General features: G+C 34.6%; 1 protein-coding gene across 1 annotated transcript; it reads left to right on the top strand.

Moving 5' to 3' along the window:
- The first annotated feature begins 2,978 nt into the window (after positions 1-2,978).
- LOC121426693 (testicular haploid expressed gene protein-like) lies at positions 2,979-8,697 on the top strand. The gene is made up of 5 exons (XM_041623070.1): positions 2,979-3,107; positions 3,240-3,312; positions 5,286-5,350; positions 5,757-5,823; positions 6,257-8,697. Exons 1-5 carry the CDS (start codon positions 3,089-3,091, stop codon positions 6,807-6,809), a joined length of 777 nt encoding a protein of 258 aa, XP_041479004.1. The 5' UTR covers positions 2,979-3,088; the 3' UTR covers positions 6,810-8,697.
- Positions 8,698-16,937: the final 8,240 nt, after the last annotated feature.

The following is a 16,937-nucleotide window of genomic DNA, read 5'->3' as shown; positions in this document are numbered from 1 at the left end:
TTTACCTAAACTTTGTTATTCATCGTCCGATTTGGAAAAAATTTTAGTGTTTTGTTTGTATGATTTTTCTGTATCTGTTTAAATCATATTAGTTACAAATTGATGCAGAGGTTCGAGCCCTCACGTCTTTCGGATGGTAACGTTAAGGGTCGGTCCCCGAGGGAAATAATTGATTGATACACGTCTGACAAAACTCAGAATACACACACCCTAAAAGGGGCATGGGGGCATGTGCCCCCAACCTCTGTCAGAATCGTTGCCCCCCCCCCCTCCCCCCTGAGAAATTTCGAGAAAAAAAATGCTGTCATAATCCTATACTCATATTTGTTTCTCTTTTTTTCAAATGATTGATTATACTAATGACTGTAATCTCATTTCATCTTATGAAAATCTGTGTGGACAGTCCGACATAATTATGACATAATTTATCTGAAAGCATATAAATTATTATTTAAAATCCACCGTATGTGTCAAATTACAGGTGCATGGCAAAAGAGGCAAAGGATATTCATTCAACCCAGTCCTATTATACCTGATTGACAAAAGTATATATAACCACTTCCTTTGTCATGGGAACAAGAGCTGATCCATGCAGGATTTTCCAAACGGGGGGGGGGCATTTCCCGAAGAAAATTTGACTAGACAATTAGAAAAAGTCCTCATTTGTGTAATATACTGTGTCTTTCAAAAGGGGTGCAGAACTGCGTATTTATATTAAAAAGTTTGATTATGGCTCTCAAGGGGGGGGGGCACAGGCTGGATGTGCCCTCCCCCTGGATCCACCAGTATTTTCTGGAACTCGAATTTTTAGACTGGCCAAAGAATTTGGGCTATTTTACCGTTTCGATTGAAGAATGAGATCTCTTGGCAAGTTAATTTTGTATTTATAAATTTCACTTTATTTCAAAATGATCTTGTGGTCGACATAGGCCTACCCTAGCGCTTTACTATCAGATATGAAATGTCAGATATATTTCATATCTTATACTGGTCCAGTGTTCCCTGGCTCTAGTAAGTTACCATAGCAACAGTGCTTCTCTCATTCAATCAAAATCAAGGAAAGGTGTCAGATCTGACAATTTTTCGAACAAAGATGTTAAACATTTAACATAAGACTTTTTTTGTATAATCATGAACAAGAACAATACGAGCGCAAAGCGCGAGCTTGATCTTAGATTTAAAAATATATATATACATACTTGTGTACTGACTTGGAAAGGAACAGTGAATATAAGTGTGCATGTTCTCATGAAGTGGCATGCCTAACTAATGCGTTAAAACTGAACATTTTGTGATAGATTTTGAGATAACATTTTACCCTTTTCCTTTATTTTTTTTTATTTTGGTGGCCCCACAAGCCCGCCCACCCTCATTTGCACGTCAGCGCAATACTCTATTATTTCTCTCCTAATTTCAAGGAGCAACAGGGGAAAAATCAAGGCGATTTTTTTCGCCGATTATGGAGAAATGGGGTGGGATTGAGGGATAGTCAGTAGGGCCCAAGAACTCCTTGGTCATGTTGGTCGGGCTGGCCGGAGGAGACGTGTGGGGGCAATGACAAAGATTACAAGGAAAGGAAAAAAAAACCTTCAAGTCATATTCTTCTTAATGCTCCACATCCACTTCCGGCAACCCTCAATCATTTTTGAGCAAGTTATTTTTAGACGGAATTTTCAAAAGTTACCTGAAGCCTGTTGCATAAAACTTTTTACTTGAGAAAACTCTGGTAAAAACTGAAAACTAAGGTTAGTCTGATTTCCGCCATTGACTTTAGCACAGGACAAAAATTCCTGTAAAAACCACCTGAGTTTTCTCTGGTAAAAAGTTTTATGCAACGGGCCCCATTAGTGCTCAAGTGGAAGCTTTTGTCGACAGCTATGTTTTTTCTGATAAAATCTGAAAAGAGGCTCAGATAAATCGAAATGTTATCATTTTATAGCATAAGCATATAGTATGCACATGTATATCCCGGGGGGGGGGGCACTTACATTGACGAGTGGATACCATGCGCGACCAAAAAAAAACGTAAAAAGGATGCCCTTTTCACGATAGGGCACGTTACGTACGTAACGTGATAAGGGTGTCAAAAACACAAAAATAATGAAAAAAGGGTATCTATTTCGCTAGGAAAATTACGTGTTTAGGGTCGAATTTGCGGGGATGATAAAACAAAATTAAAATGTTTTATAAAGGATGTCCTTTTTGCCCCAACACTTCGTGTCCGAAGGTGGGGTCGTACTAAACCAATTAAGGTAAAGCCGACGACCGAAGGACCCGTAACAATAAAACATTCCTGTACTTGTTTAGGGGTTCATTTCAGGGAATATTTGTCAAGAGTATCGTTTTGTTTCCAATACTTGTTAAGGGTAGGGTTTCACACGCCCATACTTGTTAAGGGGTGCATTTTCATAATATGGAAATTACGTGTTTAGGGTGCTTTTCGAGACCCCGTGGTCGCGCATGGTATCCACTCGTGAATGGAAGTGCCCCCCCCCCCGGGATGTATATACCATACTCTAAATAAATATAATGTTACCAGTTTGGTATATCTCTCTATACGTGATGTATACTTCGTTTACATAGGGAAAGTACGGATGTGAGGGAAAAATCTTCTCTTGACGAAAAGTAAACAACAAAACACCAAAGTGTACACGTGCGTAATGAATATTCATAAGAAATAGGGAAATAAAAATTAACTTTCGTTACGGTTCGACTTGTTTCTAGGCCCTCATATATATACATAAAAAAAATTACACTTGCAATTTCTTACTTTATCACTAAATTCAAATTATTTATCAACACAATATTTTTGTTATATATACTTATGTATTAAAATTCAAATAAAGATTATAAACCAAAAACTTATTTTACAAAATAAATAAAATTACATTTTCCAGACTAACCTTTACAGCCGTGTGATGAATATTCATCAGTAATGCGGAAGTAAGTAAGCTCGATCGCGTAGTTACCGTTCAACAACACACAAATCAGCCTAGCCTTGGCAACGTGCAGTGGTCACTAGCTATACGTCACACACATTCCATTCATCTCTCTTTTTGGGTTATCTTTTGGCTGTTATTTTAATAATATGGCAACTGAAGTTGAAGGTAAGTGACATTGGTGATTTTTTAAAGAAAAATTATGAAATTGTTTTACCGAGACTGTTATCTGTATATAAACTATGTCGGTTTTCAGTACCGGTAATCAATTCTGTTTTTATTTTTTCTCTCCATTTTCAGCGCCTCAGTCGACACGCCGGTTGGACGTGCTGGCGCGCCCGAAGCAGCTGCCTCCAACATATCGCGAGGACAGGTCAGTTACTTCATTTTTTTCCTCTCAGGCCTTCTTCCTGATCCCTTAAGTTCAGGCTTCAGCTTTTGTCCTGGGCTTTGGTAATTTTTTAACCAGTAGTAGGGCTTCATATTCTCCTAAATTTGCATCTTGGCAAGCCAGTATTAATATCATAAAATACATATAAGTTAAACCCCAGTCTGCAAGTGAAAAGTGAAATTGCAAAAAAAAAACATGTAACAAACATCAATACAAGTTAGACTAAAAATGTCTAAGGTCCAATATCCAACTATGATTGTGATTTCTTGTTGCATATAGGCCTAGATCTATTTATTTGTGAAATATTCGGCCTGTTCAATTTTCTTTCTTTTACAAGCTTATCGCAAAATGTCTAGACTCTATAATTATAGAAATGGTGCATTCAGGTATGCAGAGCCAGAGGTGTAATTGCATGGCCCAGTTGCACGATAGCAGTTTCATGATTAAGATTAAAGACATTGATAAAAAAAACTGATCACTTTAATATATCATAGATCTCTTCTCTGTTTCCATGTCATCATTATCAGAACACTTTTAGTTTTGGCATGTAATTGTAAAATGGAGTGTAAGCTTGCGATGTGTGAAAAGTGAATGGTACAATTCTTGTATTATAATTATTCTTGTTTGCATCACCGGTTAATTAAAATATGTATATTATAAAATAACATGGAGATGGCCAATATAGTGGGGTTTTTTTTCAAATTTAATGCCTGTCTTCTTTGGTTGGGAAGAGCACAGTTGGTATTGATTGGCAGTACATTGCGCACCATCAAATTGCTTTTATTAATGATGTAAATAAACTTGAACTTTATGAACCCAGTACAGAGAGGAATGCATTCTACAAAATTGCTTAATAATTACCAATACAAGTTTGCAACAGTTTCCAATTTCTGTTTATAGTTCATCTGATTTGAATGTTAAATAAACAATTGAAATGGATTGATAAGTGCAAAGTCTATTTGTTATTCATTTGAAGAGATTATATGAATAGGATGATCAAATGCTATGTAATTTTCATAACTTTTCTCTGCTTATTTCTCTGTGGTTTTCATCTACATGTAGTGCTGAAAATATTTTCATATATTATCATAAGAAATAAATGTGCTTAAACAATTTAGTCATACTGTTATGGATTATCAGCTGCAAAAAATCTAAATTATTATAGTTGTGCATTTTGTACAGGTTTTGAGATTTCTATTGAAAACATATTGACATAACCACAGCTAATTCAAATTTCCAGAAGAAAAACAGAATGCTGTTTAGTAGAGATCCCCCCCCCCATTGAATTCATCTTGTTTTTGTTTTTTCTTAACTACATGTAACTGTTACTTACAGTACTTTCCTTAGGACTACATGTTAATGCTGTGTTTGTAAATGACCTACATGTACATGTAGCAGTCCAAGGGTACATATGGCTATGCCTGAGTGCTTTATTTCTATACATGAGGGATGTTTATTGATTTCGATTACAATGGCCAGTTTTTGTGTCTAGCTTGTTTTTTCAAACACTGTGTATGTTCTTGGTTGCTGCCTTGACCCAAGTTCTCCTATTGTTGTGTGCATTCAAGTTGGTAACATAGTAGGCATTGTCCTATGCTTTGCATACATGTCAAAGGTTTTAGAGCAATCCCAAGAAATTTACACTTGTACATTATATAATAGTACAACCTAGATACTCTGCATAAACCAAAACAATTACATAATGTATTTTTTAAAATTCAGTTTCAACTTCAAAACTACATGTATGGATATTTTGTATACTATTTGTTTAATTCGTTGTGTGCACTATGAAGCTATATAAATCTACATAATCCTCTTTTGTAAATTGGTATCGCATCGCTACCAGTGAGGCTTTAAAATTCAGTTAAATTGTACCTCCTTATTCAGAAGTTACCAGTACATGTATGGTATTTTAAAATTTACTTTGTCATTTTTGTTTTCCCATGATTCTGCAGGAGGTCTGTTTATTGGTTAGACAAGCCCCCTCTTATGCCTGGATCAGATGGTACAACAAAATTTGGTAAGTCGAAGCTGAATGTTGATGTTTATTGATTTGCCTCATTTTCTAATATTCTTAGTTGGCAAGTCTACCTCAACAAAAAAAAGGAAAAAGTGACAAACATTATACTGAAAAAAAAAATCATATTTGGATGTAGTGTAAGATTTGTCAAAGTGGACTTGACTTTTAACTTTTAAGATCTTTTCAATCTCCTGTGTTTATTTTTTCCAAAAAGTTCTATGATTTCATTTGCAAATCAGTAAATGACCACATAATGATTAGCTCTATTTGTATTGATGTTACTTGATTGATTTTAATTCTTTTTCATCAGCCCTTAGGTATAGATATATTTCAATACAAGTTCATGAAGTTACGCACCAAGTATAAAACTGTCTGACCTCTTTTGTTTCATTGATTATCTTTATAGCTTGTACAGACTGGGTAGCAGCCCTTAGCAACCACAAGCCCATATACAGCAGATATGTCAGTGACAGGTAAGAGCACCAGTAAAGGTCAAATAAGATTTTGAATCCTATCTGGTTATGGATATTAAATTACATTTTGATGTGTAACTCCTATCCCATCCTATGTGCTCATGGGGAATTTAATATATTTTCTTATTTTGTATTTCAGAAGGTGCTGGGTATCTGATGGCATAAGTTTACAGTCTTTTTGCTTAAAATCACAAGATAATCAAGAATTCATACAAACAAGCTTATAAAATAAAGTGTGTGTATTTTTTATAATCAAAAGAGCCATTGGCTCATTCAATATGTCAAATATTATCATCATATTTACTTGAAAAGATGTAGTATGATTGTATGAATTACATAAAAACTTATTTGGGGAATTGACAAATACTATTTTATTCGAAGTCTTGAACATCTGTTATATCATAATCTTTTTCTTCTCTTTCACTTTCCCTAGGCCTTCACCGAAGTCAGTAGTCAGCAAAGCAGCCCAGAATGCCGAAGCGAGTGAGCGCGTTGCATTTCTTGCTGAGCCTAAGGACTGGGCTCGTCATTTCACCCTCCACCGACCCGTGATGACACACGTCACCAAAGGTGCACAGCAAGCCACCGCATCAGAGCGCATTGAATTCTTGGCAAAGCCAAAGACATACCAACCTCTCAAGATCAAGGAAAGCTGGGACTATGACATTAACGAATGGGACAATGAAATTTCATCCGCTGCCAAGAATGCGCGGTGTTCTGAACGCCTCGAAACTCTGGCTGAACCCAAAGCACTGCACAACCATTTCCGTTTCGCCAAGCCGATAAGGTGGAACACGGAGGACTCTACATTGAAAGCCATCGCCACATTGCGACTGCAACAGCTAGCTCGGCCCAAGAGTCGAGGGAAGAATGAGCAATATGACCCATATAAAGTCTCTTCAGCTGCCATTCATGCTAGATCCACTCCTAGGATAGATGAACTATGTGCGCCTATACCACGGAAGATGCGTCAAAAGAAGCCTTAGGAAATATAAACTGAGTATTCTTTTTAATATTGTTGAATATATTTATCTAATTTGTATGTACCTCAGTCAAGTAAGCTTACAGAAGAAAAAAAAAGAAAACTTTACTCATATTTTATGATATATGATATCATATGATATACTACCATTATTCATCGTTTTTGATGCCATATGTATGTTGCAATATTTATATTCTAAGTATGCACACAGTCATTATGAATTTTGATAGGTGTGCTATTAAAACTCTGATTTATTGATGAACTTCCCAAAAGAAAAATTCTTTAATTTTCTCAAAATATGTGTATTTGTCAAGTTATCAAAATTTTCCTCAAGACGTCAGTTTGCTTCCAGTGCCTAATGATGACACAATACTTCAGAAGGTGTTTTTTATGATAACTCTATACTTCAACTGTTTGGTAATAGCATCTATTTACATAATAATTCATGTGTATGGAATTATATATAACTTTTTTATAGCAGTTAAAAGTGGAGTTTATACATGTATCAACCTTTTTTTTCTTTTACATTTCTGCATGATACCAAGGTGATCTGTTATTCCAAATGTATATGCAACATCATTGGACAATAGAATTGAAAACATGCAAATTACCTGTTACAATCATTCAGTAGCACATCTAGCTGGATGAATGAGTCACATTATTTTACGCAATGGGGGCCCCTCTATAATATTGTTGCTTATCTGGCTAGCTCTGCCACTGGCACTGCTACATATACCATAATGGTTAGCAGTATAGCAACTAACATGATTAAAATTTATACAAGTGTCAATACCATTCTTTCACTCGTAACCTAAGTACATTTACAGTGTTCCAGTTTTCACAAAGTGACATGAGCAAACAAAGAAAGGAAATCGTGTTTTAAATGACTACACAGTGTATATAGAATTCTACAAGAGCAGATTGATTGCAATAGTGTTCTACATCGATAACTGAATTAATGTTCAGTGGGATTTTCCTAAAGTGACAAATACTATGAATTGCCAACTGTCACTTTGTGAAAACAGAAGAGTGACTTGAAACTTTGTCAAGCACAAGAAGTCAGTGAATGAAATAAAATGATAGTAAAAACACCAAAACTTGCAATGCTTAGTGGTTTTGACAGAATAGGACTATTTACATGGAGTTTCAACTTGTTTTTACATGTTCATGTACATGGTGTATCTCATACTATACCATCTCATTAGAGCTCATTGTAGAAAAACAGATTAGTCATTGATTGACGTGTCTGTCGATCTGCTACCATTCTTTGTATGACAATTACTGCTATGAGAATATTATCTCATACATGCAAACTTATATGATCTTTCTGTGTTTCCCCAGATATTTATAAAAACTTGGAAATGAAATCATGGCATTGAAAGTAGTAAATGAATCAATGTATTCTTATTCTTAATGCTAGCTAGCATCATTGAAAATTGTTATGATCTGTATGTAATGGAAAGCATCTTGTTTTGCCATTGAACTTTATGAAAAAAAAATCAGATTAACTATGCACAATTCTTTTGACAAATGTTTTATTGGCAATAAATAATTAAATGATGCTGTATTAAACTTTGAAAATTAGGTTTTATCTGCAATTCTGCATGCATATTGCCCCATTTATGACATTACTATGAAAAGCCATATACTCTTGATATTGTGCTAATACTTTACAGTATTTTAAAAGTAATTTTGCTATCATGAATTTATAGCAATCTTTTTATATTACTATGCAAATCGTGTTACCGTCCACACAACTTACCTATGCACAGTATGTCTGTAAATATATTATTCTTTGTCATTATCTGTTACTTTTTGGTGGTGGTATAATTTTGTTGCATGCTTGTGTGTCTCAAAGGAGCTAAACATCAATAAATCAGTTGGTACTTGGTCCTTAAAATATTTTGCTGTCATAGTGTCTTTGTACTAGAATTTCAGTTCCAATTTGTTTGTTGTTCGAGTATATACAGTCTCAACCAAGGCAATTATTCAATCTCTGGAACTTTGGGGGGGGGGGGGTTGGAGGCATTGGAGGGGTTTGGGACTCTGCTATTTTGTTGTAAATATTTATGACCAGAAAAACTAATAGTAGCATTTCTCGATAATACAGCATATACAGATGCTGCATTTGATGAATAAAAAATGCTTGAAAATTATAGTTTTAATATTCACTCAATCTTATTTCCCCATTTCAGTATCAATAGGATATACTTGTCATTTAAAAAAAAAATAATGTAAACTAAAACTATAAAGAAAACATTTTCTTGAACACTGGTTCCATATATTCTTTCAGCATTATAGTTTATTGCCCCCACCCTTTTTCTTCTTAAGGAAGCTCAACTAAATAAGAAAATTTTATCCATAGATTTTATTATTCATGATGACTTTTCAATTTGATATACCAGTGAGAAAGGGAGACTTTGAATAAATTGGGATATATATGATCAATTTACCAGAGATCACTTTAGAAAGTGAGGACAACTTTGTCGCTAAAATCTAAGCAACCACTGCTCTCAGGTTGTTTCTCATTTCTTCCTTTTCTCCTACTTCTATTTGTTTTTCCATTGATTCACCTCTATCTTGTCTGTAATGATTATCCAGTAATTTCTCCCATATTTTGCTGCTTATGGGGGGGGGGTCATTGGGGAGAGCTATGTTTCGAGGAGGTGGTGGGGCTGATACTTGTAGGGTTCTAATTTGCTAGTTGTCCATGACTTCATGAAATCTGTTGTTTTTTTCAGGAAAAAAAATCACCATATATGAAATGATTCAAGGGAACTCCAAAATTACAGAAATTAAAAAAAAAAGAAGGCTATGATATCAAAATTTTATTCTGTCGTGTTTGTTGGCCTATGTATATTTTCATTGCAGTAAGAAAAGTTGAATTGATTTTTTTTAAATCACATTTTTCAATCATTAAATTCTTTGTATATCAATCCAATATTCGAATTGTTTTATTAGCTCATATATCATCCAAAAATATTTCAATGTTCATTGCCCATATTCAGAGTTATCAATAGACAGAGTGGCGAAACCGGAAGTATGCTCTGATTGGTCCGATATTTCATGGAGCTCCAATTAGTTCCCTCTGGCATATTTTCTGCGCTTGTGATCTTCTGCTGGGTGCATGCCCCCGGAAATATCAATAAACTACACGTTTTCTCACATTTAGTGATTAAATACCTCGACACTTTCAACTCATGGATATATTTTCTAGACGCCAATGTGAGTATTCTAACATATAAAGTTGCCTTTTTGTAGATACATCTGGTTTTATTTTGCATAAATCGGCTTCCAAAATAATGTCAAAAAAAGTGTTTGTTAAGAGAGAAAAATTGCATTTTTTCAAGTTTTGTGTTACCATGTTTTGCACAAATTACCACAACGTGTTGAAAATAGTGATTTACTATGACTGTCAAGGTTGAATGATCTTTAAACAAGTTGTTTCATGTTATTTTGGGGGAAATCCATTTAATTTCTACCAAAAACAGTTCATAAAATTTAGCATATGGGACTACCCTTCATGAGACCCCAGCCAAAGATAAGGAGCTGCGCCGCCGGAGCTTTCGGCGGCGGAAACCTTAGCCCACCCTATAGGCCGTAGGCGGTTAATTGCAGGGATGGCGCCACCAATCATGGGTGGAGGCACTTTTTAGTTTTAGTCTAGCCTAGGCCTAGTTCTAAGTTACTAAATTTTTTGTTAGTCTTAATCTTAAATCTACTAATATATAGAGGAAAGTATTCCTATTTATACCCTAGACTCTGTTTTCGTTATATTTTATAAAGGAAATGTGTTAAAAAAATTATAGAAAACTTAAATAGACCTAACGTTAGGCCTAAGTGGTAAGGTTAATAAGACTTAAGCACTGCATGCAGTGCAGTTATTAGATTAAACTTTGTTAACTAACAACTGAACTACAGACAGTGCTCAAGTCTATACTCAGGACTAGGGTCTAATGTTGGTGAATATCTATAGTAGATGTAGACCTAGCATAAGTTAGGCCAAGATCGATTCTAACTAATTGATATTTAGAGGTTAAAATCCAATAAAAGAGCTTAAATCTACCTCTCAAGACAGCAGGTGAATCAATCTAGATTCTAGTTAATACAAACAGAAGGAATGATGACACAAAGTGCTTTTGTCTATGCCCTCAATAGCAGTAATAGTGCTAGATTGACAGTACTGTCATTTTATTCACTCCTAGTGTATGTCAGTGTAGTATTCAAAATGTGTTTACATGTGCTTTAACCTTAATATGACTGTGACAACAATGCTTGCTTGGACTGATGATGGAAATTGCACAGGTCTAATGTGTAGCCACATTTTAGCACCTCATATCTTCATTATGGATTATCTGCTGGTAATTGTACTTGATCACTAATTTTGTTATCATAATTGCATGTGTTTTCAAAGATCATGCAATTATGGTAATGACCTCAGTGACTACAAGTTTTAAGCATCAAATTTGGAAACAACTAGCTGAACAGAGTTTACTTATTTCAAAAGTGGTTTCTGGTAAGTCATAATCTAATAAACATCTCAGCTGATAATGTTTTTTATATAATTTATCAGGGAATGAAAGTTAACACAATCAGGAAATATTGAAAGTAAATTATATTTTCATTCCCCCTTATAATTGCAATTTGGAAAGAATGGACAAGTTGTAATTTTATGTATGATTGTTGTTGTTTTAGTTTCATAATTGTTAGGGTATTTCCTCTTTGTTGTTTACAAATGCATCATGTCATTGGGACTATTGTATTACATTTTCAATAAAATTCCCTTATCATCACCTTATGTGTTAGGATGTAAAGTTATATTCCCATGTACATGTATACCCATCATTTTTATCTTATATTAAAATACAGTTCAATTTAGTGTCTGTTATTCAAATTTTAAATTTGTTATTAAAAAAGCTAGTTTATTTGAAATTGATTCAACAGCCTGGTGTTTTAATCCAATGTATGTGATAATGTAAATGGGAAAATAAAAAAAATGTTCACCCTTATTCTTTTTACCAAGATATGATTTTCTGATTGAGATTTATTTCATTCTTATTGTCATTCTTAATAGACTTATATATGGGATGTGCATGCGCAAATCAAAGTTATTTATGAGCTTTAGTGGATGTGAAGGATCAAGTGGCATAACGCAGGATTAAAAACAAAGTATTGTTTGGATCCATCTTATTGTGCATAGAGAAATGTATTTTGTACATGGTAATCACTTATGATATCTGATTATTGTTTTCTCTTTCAAATGCATCTGTTCAGGTTATTAGGAGTGGATCCAGCTTTCGCCAAGTGGGGGGAGGGGGGGCAGAATTTTTTCACCAAGATTTTCCCCGATCGACTGCTCAAAGTTTTTTTTTCTTTGAAGGGGTAGACCTAACAGTAGCTTCATTCTTACAAAACAACATATATAAAAAGCCCTATTTAAACTATTGCGAGCACGAAGCGGGTTCTAAATTTAAAAAAAAATCATATAGTTTGTCCTAAAAATTGAACATTCTGGGTAATGTTTGTGATCCTGAACAAGATGCGTATATAACTAAATTAATTACTGCGAGCGCAAAACTTTTAACATATGTTCTGGCCTGATAGAGAAGGAATCTGTTAAGGACTGTTTGACATTCCGACCTAAAGGAAAATGGACATTCTAAGCATTTTTTGTAGTCATCATGAACAGAACAGATATATTATTGAAAAATGCGAGCGAGAAAAAAAGCAAGAACTATATTCTTGTGTTTTAATCCTTGGACCCCGTGGAAGAGCAGTACTGTCTATGGGCAGAGCTGAACCGGTTGTCCTTCCGATTTCACTATTTCTCATGTCTATTTTAAATTGTTGTTTGTATATTGTCTGTTCTTACTTGCTATTTTTTTTATATATATATCTTGCTTTTATATGTTCATTTGTACACTTTTTTTATGTTTTTATTGTGAATTTCGGTAAATAAATAAATACAAATACAAATTCCAGCTAGAAACAGGACTCTCTATTCATGTTTTGTAAACAATGAAGATGGGTAATTAGGTATCTTCCTAAAATTGTTGATATTCTGATCTGAAAAATGATCATTAAAGCCCTATGACAGGCACTGAAAATGAAAATTGTGAAGTGGATATGGATTGCATGTAATAGATGATGCGAGCGTGAAGCGCGAGCTGAAATTTCTTACATTATTGTAACCTAGGACTGGGATATTCTAAGGACATTTTGTCATATGAAAATTGGAAATCTTCCTTTTCCTGTTCCTAAACGCCAAATGAAATTTGTTAATATTCCATTGTGAAAAAGGGATAATCAAATTATCAGAATTCATGAAAGTTTTGTTATCGAATAAGCCTAATTCAAAAAGAAATTAATGAAAGATTTACTATCGAATAAGCCCAATGAGAACGCAAAATTTGTTGATATCAAGGCTTGAAAACTTGACATTTTTAGTTCAGCACTTTTGTAATTATGAATAGAATGCATGAAATAATATTTTAACATCAGGGTTGTAATAAAAACGTTTTTTAATAATAAAAAAAAACTGTTTGTATTGTTTTAAAATCGTTTTAAATCGTTTGTAATTTTATTTCAACGAATTATGCAATTTTATGTAAATCAATTAAACTATACAGTATGATTTAAGCTCTTGATTGTTTGAATACATTTTTGGAGTAAGTATCAAAGAGATGACTACAATTTTTAAACTGTTTTTCCAATATGAAAGATAATATTTCCCAGAAATCAATTTGTTAAAGAAAATGATGAAAACTCAAATGTCCGAACTGAAATATGATTTGTATTATATTGATGTCAAAACTTGATATTCAAGCTCCATATCAGCCTATTGAGCAAGATCTCAGACATCAAACATGCAATATATTGCGATATGAAAGATACTTTTTTTGGTATTTTCCAACTCTTCCCCTCACTTTGTTTTATTCACTCGTCTCCCCCCCCCCTTCCTCCTCTATCTCCCTTTCCTTTTTTTTCTTTGCTCCGCAAATAGATCCGCCTATGGCCGGGTTATGCAGTCTACTTATTTTCTCTCATATTCAATATTTGTCACGGTCCTTAATCCTGCTATAGCCATAAGCTTTCCATATTAAACATGCATTACAAGCATCTAATTAGTCGATACTCTGTTTTTCTTTTCTTTTTTTCATTACACTACGTGAGAGAAAGGAAGAGAGACATCGGAGAATGAAATAGAGAAAGCGGGGGAGAGAGACCCAGAGATGAGAGAGGCAAAGGGAGGGATAAAGGGATGGGTAGTACTGATAAACATGTACATTCACAACAAAAAGATTATTGACAATTTGCACCATTTGCCAGAAGAATTGTCAGATCAAATCAATCAGAGAATATGGAGGTATTTTTTTTAATGTAACAATTATTGTCAAACCGCACATTTATAATCAAGTGAGATTGCTTTTACTAGGAAGGTCAAAAAGTGCCGAAAATAAGAGGAAAATCATTAGCTTTTAAATGGATAATAATTTCAGAATAAGCCTACATCATTTCACTCAGAATAAAAACATGACGGCCGGTGATGAAAGTTAGAATAGAAACATTTATAAATTACATTTCTTCAGATATTTACACGATGATCGGGCGTCACGGATTGAAAGGCAATCACCCACTACTTTTCATTGAAATAGGTCTAAACAAAGAAAAGAAAATCGAAGGGAATTAGTACTGTTCTCGATTGTATGGGTATATTGTCACTCTAAATATACCCCTTATTTTTGTTTGATAAAAAATTTATATAACGCATGGATCCTTTTCCCCCTATTTAAAAGATGATAGTGCTGATCAAGGGCATCGCCAAGGGGGGGGGGTGGCAACAACCACCTCAACTTTTTTAGTTAAAAAAGAGAGAAAGAATTTTCGCCGCCCTCATAATGATTACAACGATGGCAGTGATGATCATAGTAAATATAATGATTTCAATAATAAGAATCAACAGTGACATTGATGATCGTCATAATAATGGTAATAGTAATGACAACAACAAAACAAGAATCAGTATTATTCCCCTTTCGTTATACAAAACATAAAGATAAATTGTTAATTTGAAGGTGACATAAAGAGGGGCAGGTTTGCCGACCCATCCGATTACAAAGCCTTTGACAAGTTAAATTTTAGTATTCAGACTGTTGAAATTATTCGAGATCACTTTCAGACATGAAATTCGATCCGAGTACAATGCCCCTATTTCAAATTGATTAACAGTGAAAATAGTGTAGCTTGGAGTTGCCACCTGGGCCTGACCCCCTAATAAAGCCCATATTTTTCAGGGACTATTCTAGCTGCTTCATGCAACTTTAAATCTAAATAAAATAAATATAACGTCAAAATGTATGCTTTTCCTATATATTTTGTGATCAGTTTTACTTTGCTTCTTATTCTCGTACGATACCGGCGTCGTGATTACAAAATTTCAATGTAGTGTTTTAGAAGTAGAAAACTGCCCTGCCCCTCCCCGAGTTTTCCAGTTCATTATGTCCAGCATCATTGTTAATTTTTCGTGTTCCCATATTTCTTAGTTACTTTTTTCCCCTATATTTTCATTTTTATTTATAGATTGAGTAAATCAAACCTTTATGATTCTTTACATTAATTTTCAATAAAAAATGGAATTGATCTTTGATAAATAATAATGCCAGAAAAAACAAAATGTTACTGGGGGATCCACCCGGGGATCCATCAACAAGCTCTACACCAAAGAGGAGAAATAACATAATATTATCAACAATTGCTGTACAAATTAGACGCGATTATTATTTCTTCCAGACCAAGGCTAGTTTGCAGAAAATCTATTAATCAGGAATAATACAGTTGCGATGATTGCCAAATCATCGCATGTGCGCAGGGGGAACTATTCAGCCCTCCATGGCTGACCTTTGACCGCGCGTATCCTGTTTTCAGTGCGCGTGTCGCCACTCTGTCTATAGTCCACCTCAACGAACGTAGAGGGCAGCAACACACAAGCGTGTTGCTCTAAGGAAGGTCAACTCGATACGCGCATGCAACTGAGCTGCGCGCATATTTTATTGTTCATGACAACGAAATCAAATGCCGATCAAATACAACAACAAATTAGTAGTGATCAAGAAACGAATATGAAAGAATATGACTACAACGATATCAAAGATAACATAAAAAAATATGTTGAAGGATATACATAAATATGAAAACATACTTCGATATTTAAAACTTTACAAATGCAAGTTTCAGGAAACTAAAATCATTACCAAATCGGTGATTGTTGTTATCAGCGATTTCACCAGACGGCTGAATTAGGTGATTTGCGCCGAGACGATTTTGTGACCACTCGCAAAGCATTTCGGGATTGAATATGTCCCCCTTATTTTCTCTGGGCTCTTCGCTGAACCCATCATCATTCTATGCATAAGCTACATTATGCTCCGTCGTCTGCTTAGATTTCAACCCCCTAGTCTAGCACTGGTACTTGTTCTGCTAGGCGTCGATCAGCATTTATCTGCAGTCCATATAGGCCGTGACTCATTTATTTATTTATTTATTAGAGCAGCCGGGCAGCAATGCCAATGGGTATTAAAAAAATAATTCACGTATCTATCAGTAGTATGTTATCATTTCTTTTCACCATTTTCCCCAAAACTTAAATACATTCCAATCAGTAATAAGTGAAGTCTACATCTAACCTAGATCTTGATCGGTTGATCGATAAACCAAAAGCTTCAGTCTCTGTATTTTGGTTGCTCTGCTGAACTGCGCTGGCTCACTCACCGATGGAGATTATAGTAAAATGTCAGAAATTGTTGAATAAATCCCCAGAAACGACGGTTATTCCTGTCTAGTTGATCGATAGACCCAAGTCTAAAGATCTAACTTTATTTGTCTAACTAGACAAATGCTCTGACCAGTCTCGATCTGTTTGTTGAAGATGTTGTTCCACACTGGATATCTAAGTAGATCTAGAATATAGATCTAGCACGACTTGTTGGTATGAGATAGTCTATGCAACAATAACAAATACTGAAATAATAATAAACTAAAAACAGATGAATTCCACATTGTCTTTATAGTATAGGACGCCTAAATCTAGACCATTTGAGGGTTGGTCCATGCAAGCTAAGTTTGGTTCAATTAA

The sequence above is a fragment of the Lytechinus variegatus genome, chromosome 1, assembly GCF_018143015.1.
Source record: "Lytechinus variegatus isolate NC3 chromosome 1, Lvar_3.0, whole genome shotgun sequence".
Classification (NCBI taxonomy): Eukaryota; Metazoa; Echinodermata; class Echinoidea; order Temnopleuroida; family Toxopneustidae; genus Lytechinus; species Lytechinus variegatus.
This window is presented reverse-complemented; position numbering and strand designations above follow the sequence as displayed.